The sequence below is a fragment of the Micromys minutus genome (genome assembly GCF_963924665.1).
Source record: "Micromys minutus genome assembly, chromosome: X".
Taxonomy (NCBI): Eukaryota; Metazoa; Chordata; class Mammalia; order Rodentia; family Muridae; genus Micromys; species Micromys minutus.
Genome location: NC_137970.1, coordinates 84,178,316 through 84,190,932, shown reverse-complemented (window position 1 = coordinate 84,190,932; position 12,617 = coordinate 84,178,316). Strand labels below are relative to the sequence as shown.

Sequence of the window (12,617 nt, the reverse complement as noted above, 5' to 3'; positions counted from 1 at the left end):
GAGGAAAGTAAGGGAAGGGAAAAATCTTTGACAAGTGTTGAGAACCAGTGTTTACTAAAACAATTTAAATGGCTGGGATGATGTCTCCCATTCACTGGATAGCCAGAAGTATTCAGGTTGAAATAATGGATTTACATAGATTCTTCTAGGAACTCATGGGTATGGGGTTTGATTAAAAACTCAGAATAACTAAGCTGTGGCTCTGAAAACTCATTTTCCACATGAAGACCAGAGCTATTCTTGTGGATTTAGAAACTTATCAAGTGAACCCTCATTTTCTTGAACACTGAAGACATCAAAAAATAACTAATTTAGGATTCTATAAAATATTTTCTGTGATCTGTCACACACACAGTTACACACAGCATTTACTTAGTTTTAACCTCTGTAGTTATAATTATTTATATATTTTTTTTTAGGACCTTATTTAAGATCTTGCTTATTCCTCTGATATATTGTTCATTGTTAAATATGAAAAGACCGCTCCTAGATTTGTGAACTATGGGAGTTTAAAGACCTGCAGAGGTCATCATAAATTATTTATCTAGTGTAGTTGGGGTTTTTTTTTTTATTTCTTAAAATTTTGTGGGAGAAGGAATTCCTAAGCAGTGAGGAGTGAAACGCCAGAGGGTATATGGGACCCATAAGCATTATGTGTATAACAATTATGTGTCTATTTTATAGAAATCTAAATGTCAAGCTAGATGTAGTGGAGTAGCCCTATAAACCCAGCATTCTGGAAGAAGGATCTTATATTTGAGGTCAGCTTAGGCAGTTTAGAAAAAAGCTGTCTCAAACAAACAAGATGGTTGAGAGGTATAGGGTGGGCAGCTAGTTCTTTATGAAAAACAACATCAGAAACAAGAGATTAGTACATACACATGTATGTATGCATGTATATATGTATGTATGTTTGTATATGTGTATGCATGTTTGTGTAGAATGTTTTATGTAGGACCCTAAATACATAAATAAGATAAAAAATAGAAGAGAAGATAGCAGCAACTCCCTACAGATTATCAGATCTGTGGAATACAGTTTGCTGTTTTGAAAAGCTTCAGAGATTGATAAGGAGTCAACCCCCCCCCCATAAAATATCATGGCCGGCACTAAATGGTAAATAGTTTTAATATTTCTGAGGGCAATATAGTGTTGGTTGCTACTGCTGTACTTTGTCGTGGCTAGAAGGCAACTGTTCATCCTACAGGCTTGGCATAGTACTGGCCATTTAGCTTTGCTGATTCGTGAACTTCTCCTCCTATTACCCACATTTGTTTGTGAACAAATTGAGCCTCTGAGGCAGGGTGGAGGAGTTGTCATTCACAGCCAAACAATAATCCAAGTTGAGGACCTTCGCAGCATGCATAACTGGAAAGAGAGTAAAACTAAAGCACATAAAATCTAGACAAGTAATGAAGTTAGAACACATTGACCGCAGTACTTAGAAACATCTAGCCACCTAGATATGGCTGTGTTTGTAAGTTACATGCAGAAAGCCTAGTATGGGCAGCATCCAACAAGTGCCACTTCCCATTGTAACATATCTAGGGGGGAAAGCACTTCCCAGGTGCTTGTGGTATTTGTGGGCGAGCTATAATTTATTTTTTTTAAAAAAGGTGTACCACTATGCCAGCAATAATGGTCTTTATTTTTCTTGGCTTGCTCTGCAGAATCTGTCTAAACACCCATTTTTCAACAAACTCAGAACTCACTGATCCCACGTTGCCTTTCCCATTCAGAGGGTTGGCTCAGTGACTCCTTTTTCTGAGGGTGCTTTTTATGGGACATTGAGTTTTCTGTTTTTGAAAAAGGCAGGACATAGAGAGATTGGCATAACCCTGGATTGCTTGCTTTTCAGTTTTCAGCGTTCACTTTGCTGTACTTAGCCATCAAGGCAAAAAACTGCATGCTGTCTATGTTTAATTGCCTTTAAGTATAACTGCTGTAAGCCTTCGTAATTATAGTTCCCATTCTCTGCATTACCATTGCACTGCTCCCTTAGGGTTTTCAGCATGATTCACAAATAAATGCATTCAGCTCTAAATAGCTCATGAACATTACCAAACCCCAAAGGTGAAGGCGACAGAATAATTCCTTCTTTCCTAGTACTGAAAGCTTAACAGAAAGCAAGGTAGAAGCATCCCCGACCTCACTCTCTTGTTTGTCCTAGTCAGGAAGGAAAGGCTTAAACTTACTGAGAGGCAAAACATGATAATTTCTTTGTTCACTGTATACCTTAGGAAATTTTCATAAATAGCAAAACATCTAGACTTCACCTCTGCTGGTTTACTGTGCTCAAGGAGATGCCAATGGTTCGGTGATAGGAAAATACAAGTTATGTTTGACACCCGGAGAAAGCTCAGTAATTCTGGATAGGAAAGGATTTTGAGAAAATAAAATCACCCAGGGCTTGGGAATTACCTGCAGTCAACTACTTGTATATATGTTTTTAAATACCTGTTAGCAATAATATTTTTACTATAGATCCCAGTGGCAGAGGTATCGGTCACCTCAGTGATCAAGGAAAAGATAATGATTGGAGTGCCCATTTGGGAGGATTTTTATTTTAGAAAGAGGCTAAATGTTGATCTATTCGCATTGAGGGAAGCTATACAGCTAGTGTGGGAAGCGCAATCTGTTCTTTTGCAAGCAAATAAGGCTGCCTGCTAATTTTCGAATCTTAATGGATGCTGAAGTATGGATGCCTTATTTAAGGCTGTTCAATCGCCACCTTGATCATTGCCGCTGAGCTAGAATTTGGCTTGCAAGATAAAAAAGGTACAGAGAACATATATTCTTCACTGTTATTTCAATTTTTGCTTAGGTATGACATGCAAAGGTGAAGAATCATGTCTGACTCAATCATTCTCTGAGATATAGATTGATTTGAGTATTTAAGGGATCCTGAGCTCCAGAGTGAAACTAAAGAGTATACAATTCACAGTCATCAGCCTCAACTTTGGAAATTGGAACCTCATATAATTTGTAGTCTTTTCGTTTAAACAAACTAACAAACAAACAAACAGAAAACAGATAGGATGCTCCTTGTTCTGAGGAGACCAAAAGTCATTTGAGCCATTATTTGGCATCACCAATTTGAGAACAGAAGTTTTCCAAGAGAGCCAATGGACCAATGGAGACTATTTTGAAAAATGACCAGGGCAATGTTTCAGAAAGACAATTCTGGTGTCTTTATACCCTTAGTAGCTGATTTCTTTAACCTCAGCTCTGGAAGGACACAGTATTTTAAAGGGATTACAGGCTGCTAGGATAGCTCTATGGGTAAATGGCTTGCCACCAAACCTGACAGCCTCAGTTTGATCCATGGAACCCAAATGGTAGAAGGAAAAAACCAAGATGTCTTCTGACTTCTGTATGCCCATTGTAACATGTGAGCGTATAAGTATGGATGGGTATCTCTTGGTCTCTCTGTCTCTCTCCCACACACAAATAATCAATGTAAAAAAAATCAAGAGAGTAGGCTTTTTTACAACAATGAATTTTTCTCCCTCTCCTCCTCCCACCTCTTTAGCTTTCATCAACTGTTAGAGGTGAAATGAGACAATCCTCCCTCAAACTTTCTGAGGGCAACCATAAGTGGGAAACTAACCATCTTGCGTTTGAAGGTGTTGTTTTAGGGGAGATAGAAGCCTTGAAGAAGACATAGAGATTAGGAAGAAAGAAGGGATACAAGAGAGGCTTCTACCTCTCCTGACAATATTTGTATGAGATCTACACGGTAAACAAAACGCTCATTCCAACGGTCCATCTCACTGTTTTGTTTTTCCTTAAATCAGAAAGAACTCTCAGTAAAAGGGCTGGGTTTGGAAATGTTGTAACTGACCCTGTTACTGACTTTCTTTCCATTTGCAAATCTCCCAACCTGGATTTGCAGCTGAAGAAGAAGCAAGTGTACGTAGATAAGGTGGAGAGGATGCAGCAGGCACTTGTGCAGCTCCAGGCAGCATGTGAGAAACGCGAGCAGCTGGAGCACCGGCTCCGGACACGTTTGGAACGGGAACTGGAGTCCCTTAGAATCCAGCAGGTAATGCTGTGTGACATTCTAGATGGGAAGGGATGATAGATCTGTGAAATTAGTCTACCCAAGTCTGTCTCGATCAACCACAAAGTTTCTTGGGGTTCCTTCCAGAAATCCTGGCAGGGGGCTACTTGTGGAAGTATAGGTGACTCAAATGCAGCTGTAAAGGTCCTTCCTCCCTAAGCATGGGTGATGACTCATTAGGGCTGAATCACTGAAGATCTCTCCTGAATCCCAAGGCTGCTCTACCAATCAGAATTTTGTCTCTAGCAATTGTTACTGCTTATATAATCTTGGGTGGGGGCGGGGGCTTCTAAATCTTGTGCTGGGTACTTTTGCCTGGGAACTGTTGCTTACTTCTTTACTCCTTGAGGCCTGAAAATTACATTTGTTTCCCCGGTCTAAACCAGTCATGAAATGAAGGAAAGGACAACAAGAAATACCACATTCCTGGGTGTTTGCTTGTTTGTTTATTATTTTGTGCTCAGCAAAGACTCTAAAAGTACTTACATGCTTCCTTACCTTGACATTTTTCACCGGCTCCCCATGTTTAGTGAAAGGCATTGCCTGTATAAATGCATAGCCTACCAATTTCCTTAGTTTTCTATTCTAGCAGATCTATCATTTCAGTTTTCACTTGAACCAGAACAACAAAACAACCCCATATGAAATGAAAGAGCTGTCCACCTAAATTAGTTGATGGTTTTGAATCGAAGCTGGTGGCCTCCTTGGGCAGTATTTCTGTTTTGTTCTGACATTGGGTCTCACATTGTCCAGACTGGTTTACAACTTAATCTGCTCAGGTGTATACAACCAATACCAGCTGGAACTGGTCTCTAGAAGTCTTCTGGTCATACTACTTATTGGGGTTTAAAGGAGAAAAAAATAATCAAGACCCCCACCCCCAATGTTGAGCACCTCAGGAAAGATCCCATAAATTAGAGATAGTTTTGAAACTATAATAGATTTAAAAAAAAAATTCACGTTTTTCTTGAAGACTTCACTTTCAGCCAAATACTGAAGTTTTTATTTCATTAAATCTAAGTTCTAAACAACACAGCAATGTGGAGATGTTAGTTCTCCTTCTTGTTTTTGAATCAATATTGTATCCAAACTAAGAGCGGAGGTTAGGGATAGCATAGGGATAGAACAATTCATCAGTGCTCATGGCACTATTGTGTTTGATTCCTGGAAATAGAAATAAATAACAAAGTGCTCACCTAACATGCATGAAACTCTAGGTTAGATCTTGGCTGCTATGCAAACAGGCAGACAAAGAAACAACATAGCATGGGAAAGTTCGTTTTTATAAAATAAAAGCTCTTCCAACCAGATTGAGTAGGGGAGACTGTGTCAGGGGGATTCATGGGTTCAAGCCTAAATAGTGAAATTCTGTCTTAGAAAATCATTAATATTAGATAGGTAGGTAGGTAGTTAGGTAGGTAGGTAGGTAGGTAGGTAGGTAGGTAGATAGATAGATAGATAGATAGATAGATAGATAGATAGATAGATAGATAGATAGATAGATAATGGGTCTTCAGGACTTAGGCACTATGGTTTTTCTTTCACTAACTTGAGGGGGCTTGGAATCTCCCCCAATAGCGCCAGGGAAACTCTCAGCCCACTAATGCTTCAGAATACAATGCCGCTGCACTGATGGAGCTCCTCCGGGAGAAGGAGGAGAGAATTTTGGCTCTGGAAGCAGATATGACCAAGTGGGAGCAGAAGTATTTGGAAGAGAATGTGATGAGACATTTTGCTCTGGATGCTGCTGCAACTGTGGCTGCGCAGAGGTAAGTCATTAAAAGATGTGAATGGCAAACCCAGGTATGCTAATTCATTCAGATTCCCTAATATCTAGTCACATTATAGGGATTTCAAAAACAATGAACTTTCTAGAATCATAATTGTGTTTGCCTTAGGAGTGAGCCGGAACATTGAAGATGGGCTCGGATAAGTGGTTGGACACTTCATTCTCTATTTTCTATAGATCCTTTCAGCCACATGTGCTGTTTTGTCTCAGGACCAAAGTGAAATCTCAATCAGAAAGCAAATGTCACTCAGGAGTAGCTGCTGCCATTTGATAGTTCTGGCTCATCCTGGGTATGTGCCGAATATGAGTCCATTACTGCCCTTTGAGAAGGTCTATATTTGAAAGTTACAGTCTCTGTATTCCTGAGCTCATCACATAAGTAGTTTCGTTGTATGTGGTTCCAGAGAGAAAAAGGCAAAAAGAGTTTTATTTTTGGTTTCTTGGGTAACTCTTTGCATATTATAAAAAGAATCAATTAGCTTTTATAGGAAACAATTGTTCTTCATAGGTTTTGTATGTTGCCTATGTTCATAACTGTTAGCTGGGAAACAGTTCATGTATAATAGAGTATATTGTACAAAAACAGCCTTTTATCTAGAAAATAATTAGATACAGCCGTGTGCTTTTATATTCTTGCAAATGTGGTACATCAGTAGAGTTCAGTACTTGCTAAATATTAGGTGCTAATAGGTATGTGGAAGGAATCAGTGTTTAAGATATGGACTGGCACATTGTAAAGATGCTCATGATTCTCTAGGAAGACTTCTTCCATTCTCCTGTTTCCAGATAGCCAGAGACCTTTAATAGACTGAAGGTGTCTTTGGCTTAATCTTGAGGTCTTCATCAGCTGAAGATTCTTTGGCTTTGTTTCCTGAAAAGAGCATGCTCAGTAAAAGCCAGTGTCATAATAGCATCCAATGAATCTCCATCTGTGTCCGAAAATGGGCACAAGGTTTTGAGGCAGATATGAAGCAGAATTTAGTCTTATTACCGACAGGCTCACAAAGAAGTGTAGCACTTGCTCAGATATTTGTGAAAGCCTTATGCTGGAACTTGCTTATGGTGAGCCAGAGAGAGGCGGGGTAATTTTGTCTGCTTTGAATGACGTAGCTCATAGCAGTGCAATGCATGAGAAAGTGTTTGAAGGAGAAACCTTGGTGCTGACTGCAGAATGGACAACAGGACAAAGAACAAGAAATCTAGAAAGGTGCTTGGCACAAGGGCTTTTATATAAAGATAAAAAAAAATCCATTCCTTCTCCCCTCTCTGGAAAACACTAAGAATTGAGTGAGTTCCCTTACAGATTTATGTCCAAAATATTGTTGGCTTAAATTGGATTGCTTTGTATCACTAGTTAGAATGTGTCCACGTAATTACTCTTTTCAGCAAAATGTGCATATTTTTTATCATGTAGATAGAACACAGCCTGTTCCCAGTGTTCCTAGCAAGGAGGAACACCTTCTTCCAGAGGCAAACATTCCTGATCTGGACTATTCATAACAGATTCAGACAACAGGAGAAAATGAGAGATAGATTATATTGAAATGCCCATAACAGAAATGAATTAGACTAGATGATTCCCCCTGCCACTTTTACTAAAGGTTTATGCTATATTTCCAGAGATAGTATCATTTCACTTTGCTATATAGATTGGTTTCCCTATTTTCATCCTCTGAGATGACATCCAGAAATCAGGATTTCTTACCTTATAGGCTTTTCTAACTGTCGTGCTGATACCTCTTCACATTCCTTCTCTTCCACCTGCCGACGTAAATGTAGACAAGGAGATTCTGAGTCTTCCCTTTGTTCTCTTCTGTAGTGGAAATTATATACATACACACACACACACACACACACACACACACACACACACACACACATATATATATATATATATATATATATATATATATATGTATGTATGTATGTATAGTGCAATTTTCATTCATTGCAATTAAATGCAAAATGAAAATGCCTGGGATGTTGACTGCAGATAGAAAGTGATCAAGGTCTGATAAAAGAGAAAAAACAGTAAAAACAAATGGAGGGAGCAAAGAAGGAAGAAGAGGTGGCAGAAAAAGCAAGTTTTTAAATAAATGTGTAATTAGCACTAGAGTCAACACTCAGAATAGAAGTCACATTCTCCAGTGACCTTGTGGCCCTTAAACTTGATGCTTTCCTCCTCAGTCAATAACTCATCTGGTTCATTATCATAAAATTACAAGCTTCTTTCCTCCAGTGTCAATGGAGAAGGAGTTGCATTGTGTTTATACTCTTTCTTTTACTTCTTCTGCTCAGCATAATTATTTTGATCCATCCCAGTTGATGTATTTATTAATAGTCCATGCCTTTTTATTTCTGTGTAATGTGTCATGGAATGGATGTATCATAGATCATTTATCCATTCGCCTGATGATGGATATTTGGATTATATCCAGTGTGTGACCTTTGAATATAATAAAATACAAATTTTAACATAAGATCGTTAAAAAAGTTTATTTTCTTGCCTTAGAAGGCATACTACGTGGTAGTCTGTTTTTGACCTTTGTAGTGCTTTGATTATTTTCTAAATAATGTTTATTCAAGGGAAAGCTGTTGGTAAAATGAGTTCATGCAGGAATAGACAGTGAGACTGATCAACAGTATATATAAGTAAGTTGTATTCAAGTTTTTCTACTTAGTTTTACCATTAAATAATAGATAATGTAAAGTTTGTTCATGCTTCCACTTTTGATAAAGTTTTTCCTACATTCCTGAGGATTAACAAAGAAAAAGTAGGTATGTAAGTGGAGACTTCACATGCAAATTAAAATTTAGATGTCTTTAAAAAAGATATTTAAAAAAAGAATGAAGCCAACATGATTATAATAAATGATCTTTGTTAAGCTTTAAAAAAAATTGTATTCAATACAGTGGAAAAGGAAAGAAGGGGAGAAAGAAAGAATAAATTGAAGGCTTTTTTGTCTTTTCTAGTGCGGTATTTTTTTCTTTCTCATTTAAAGTAAGTACTTGAGCTGAGCGTGGTGGCACTAGCCTGTTTGCTGTCTCAGTACAAAAGAGGGACAAGGAGGAAGAGTGTGAGTTCAAAGCCAACTTATACTATACAAAACCCTGTATAAAAGACAATATAATAGGACAGGAGACTTGATACTTTTTGTCCAAAGGCTACTAGAAAATGTATTTTATTTCTCAGGCAGGGCTCTAATGAGAACGTTAAATCTATCACTTTAAACTGAGTGCTGTCATTTCTTCTGCACGAAGATATTATATCATCTCTAGATCAATATTAAAGGGCAGAAGAGCCAGGATTTAAATCAACAATTTATCAGTTTAACTGTCTCCTCGCTCAGTTGACGGTGAGCTTACGATCATTAGCTGTCCAGTGAAGGATTAGTTGAAGATACTTAGGCACTTGGGAGCATTATTAATAATTGTAGGATCATTTCCTGCATTCAGGCTCTGAGTTACTGTGTCTCTAGAGAACCTAGGTACTTAATATGATGAATGGAAATCCCTAAAAAGAAGGCCTTGTTCATTCCCAGAAGACCTGATTCAGCAATACAGATTTTGTGGTTGAGCTCATCAATGGTGAGTTTATACCTGGAGAGCAGCAAAAAGATAATACGATCACAACCCATCAGGCATGGAATCTATTAGGTTAAATTTACTGAATTGGGTTGTTAACTGTACTTGGAATGATTCGGGTTTGTTTTGGGCAATGCAAATCCAGAAACAGAGGAGGTAAAGTAACCGAAGGCATGAGGAAGATTCATAGCATACGTGGCTATTTGTTCCTTTCTTAATGTCCTTTTTCAGTTTCCTGATTTTGCTTTCTTCCCAGGCTGAATTGTAGCTACCTTGTTTTTTTTACCAGGACTTCTCTGCAATTAAAAAAATATCTGTAATTGAGTGTTTTCATCATGAAGATTAAACTTAAAAATCTCCAACAGCTTGTTGGATCTTACCATAGGGCTGCTCTCAAGACAACTTCACTCCGACATCTCTGCAGTCTAAAGCCATCATAGCGCTTTGGAAAAATCCTCTCTGGTTTCCCATGACAGCAAACACTATTCCATGATTTGCATTCTAAGTACAGTTCTCACTCATTCTTTTATCTTCCTAATGTTACCATGGACATGGTCTCCAAGTCCAATCACATCGACCACCTACAGCCTGTTCCCATGTCCCTTGCCACTGTACTCGTTTGTGTTTTCATTATCGTCTGATGGGATTACTGCAATCACCTTCCTAACTGCTCTGCTTGATTCAGGTGTCTCTCTCTACTGACCCATCTCTATATTTCATCCACAGACTGTACTTTTACTTTTGTCATAGAGCCTGGCACATACTCTTTCATTCCCCACAAAAAGCTCGAGTGATTTTTTTTTTTTTTTTTTTTTTTTTTTTTTTTTTTAGTGCCTGTTGGACTAACGTCCAAACTCATTCCTGTAGTAGTTAACTATTGATTCCCTGTCTACCCTTGCAAGTTTCCTACACCTAGGGCCTAATCATTGCCACATGTTTCTTCTCTTTAGCCTCCAATGAGCTCCCACTTTTCGTAAAGTTCATGTATTAAATAAGCAGCAGAATATTACCAGTTAGAAAAAAATGAAGTATATTTATTGATTCATTTTTTAAAGTTATTTTTGGTCTTTAGAGACAGGGTCTCTAAAGCTTAAAAAAAAAAAAAAAAACTTTGGCCTAAAACTTCCTATATAGAGCTGGTCCTATACTTGTAATGACCTCCCTTTTTCAGCTTTCCAACTGCTAGGATTTCAGGCCTGACTCACCATACTAGTCAAGGTAAAGTTTAAATGGCCACTGGGTGTTTTAGTTTTGGAAGTTATGGATGGCACTCTTAAGAACACTAGGATTGGGATTATGCTATTAGAGAAAAGGAGAGAGATCATTTTGAGGGATTGTCACAAAAGTGTGTTTACTTGAGAATTTGAGAGGATGAGACAGCAGGCTCAGGGGCATGGCTGTGTCTGCCCATCCATGCTGTGTCTGCAGCCTGCAGCCATTATCTCCTGATATTCTTGATGGTAGTCTCGGAGAACCCTGGAGCGGGTTCCTTCAGATGCTGTACTAACTTGCAATCGCAAAGCCATTGGCTTCATAGTCCTAGTCTTCTTCAAGGAAGATTGATGGTGAGGGCTGTCCTGGCAGCCCTGTAGGAATTCACTAAGTGCCCCACATTTTCAAGCTCCATTCCTGAGCAGTTCACAATGTCCATATCAATTAGCTGGCAGGGCTCTGTGTACCCAAACTGGTCTTTTATGCAATGAAAGTGGCTGTAGGCCAGCACCAGTTCCCCCAATGACAAACTGTACGTTCAAACCCTCAGTGTCTCTAGACAGCGTGCACTTTTCAAGAGGCTTGGCTCTAAAGTCTTAGCATTCAGTTTCCCTTGGCACTTTGTAAGAGCAGAAATGGCCTCCAGGATTGCACCAAGGGGAAGACTGTCTCAAACTCATACTGACATTTTGTTATTTTCTTCCTACCTATGCACTTTTCAATATTAAGAAAAAAGCATTGTTGCGTGCTTTTGCTGTACCCAATAGTATGTTTTTACATAAATAGTGTTAATTTACATAAATGGAAAGGAAATGTCACTTCTGGTGTCATTTTGCATATGAAGAAGAGTAAGCAGAAAAGCAGGTCACTGACTCAGGGAGGTCAGAAAGTTTGTTGGTGATGTAGTGCTTGTGGAAGCTGCAACTTGATCCTGGGCCTATCTCAAGTACTATGCAAGGGTGTTAGGTCCAGGAGAATTGTGAATAAGTAGATTGCTCTGGAAAAAAAAAACAGAATTGGGATATGTTAAACTATTTTGAATTTGGCAAATGATGAGAGAAACTGTAGCCCTCCCTCTTCTTTCCAAATCCAATAAATGCTTACAACTTCGAAAATGAGCTGTAGGCATTGGGATAGGAGTAGATTGTATAGAGGCCTCCTAGACGTCCTTAATCTTAAAGCTAACTTACCCCGTGGTGTTCCCTTATTATATTACCCCGAACCTGTATTCGTCACAATCCCAACACCAAGAGAACAAAACGATTTAGCTTCCATCAGATCATGTGCCTGGGACCCAGGAGTAGAGTGAAGCAGGGCCACCCCTTCTTCCTTTAGCCTGTTGTCCTGATTTCCTATATAACCTTTGCAATTCCATGTATGTCTTCTTTAATCATAGTATCTACTGCTCTCTTAGTCCTCATCTTCTTTCCTTGTCTTTTGGTCTCTTGTCCGCTCGCCCCTCTCTGTCTCTGGTATTGACAGTTCCAGGTGGAACTCAGTGATTCCTTGCACAGCTGAGAACCTGGCATGTGAACAGTCACTTGGGTTGGTTTGAAACCTATGTATTCAGTGAGAGAATGGTTCCAATGTAGATTAGAGAAAGAACCAAGGCACAGCAAGTCAAAGGCCCTTTCTGTCAGTTCATATGCTGTAACTGACTGTAGTTGTTTGTATATCTCTGTCTGTTGTGTGTTTCTGGCCCTCATATGTAAATGATACTCATCTCAACAAAACTTATTTAGCAATCCTCTGGTTTCCTTCAAAAATACTTTTCCATTTTGTGACTGTTAAAAGAATGAAGTCGCAAGTGTACATATTCCTGAAATCATATTTGCTGAAAGCTCTTTCCAGTAAGTCCCTGGCAAATCAAACATTCCTATTGAGACCAATGTTAATTTAAGAATTTTCATCAAATCGTCCATTGAGTTAAGACAGAATAACATGTATTGATTTTGGTGCCTGCTCATC

At 38.7% G+C, this 12,617-nt stretch overlaps 1 protein-coding gene across 2 annotated transcripts in view; it reads left to right on the top strand.

Annotated features, from left to right (window-relative positions):
* Nucleotides 1-12,617, top strand: part of AMOT (angiomotin) — a 57,749-nt gene that overhangs the window by 37,998 nt on the left and 7,134 nt on the right. For both annotated transcript variants that reach the window (XM_080909647.1, XM_080909648.1), the window contains 2 exons: nucleotides 3,896-4,045; nucleotides 5,642-5,832. In XM_080909647.1, the coding sequence (XP_080765773.1) occupies nucleotides 3,896-4,045; nucleotides 5,642-5,832 (341 nt within the window). The remainder of the gene's footprint in view (nucleotides 1-3,895; nucleotides 4,046-5,641; nucleotides 5,833-12,617) is intronic.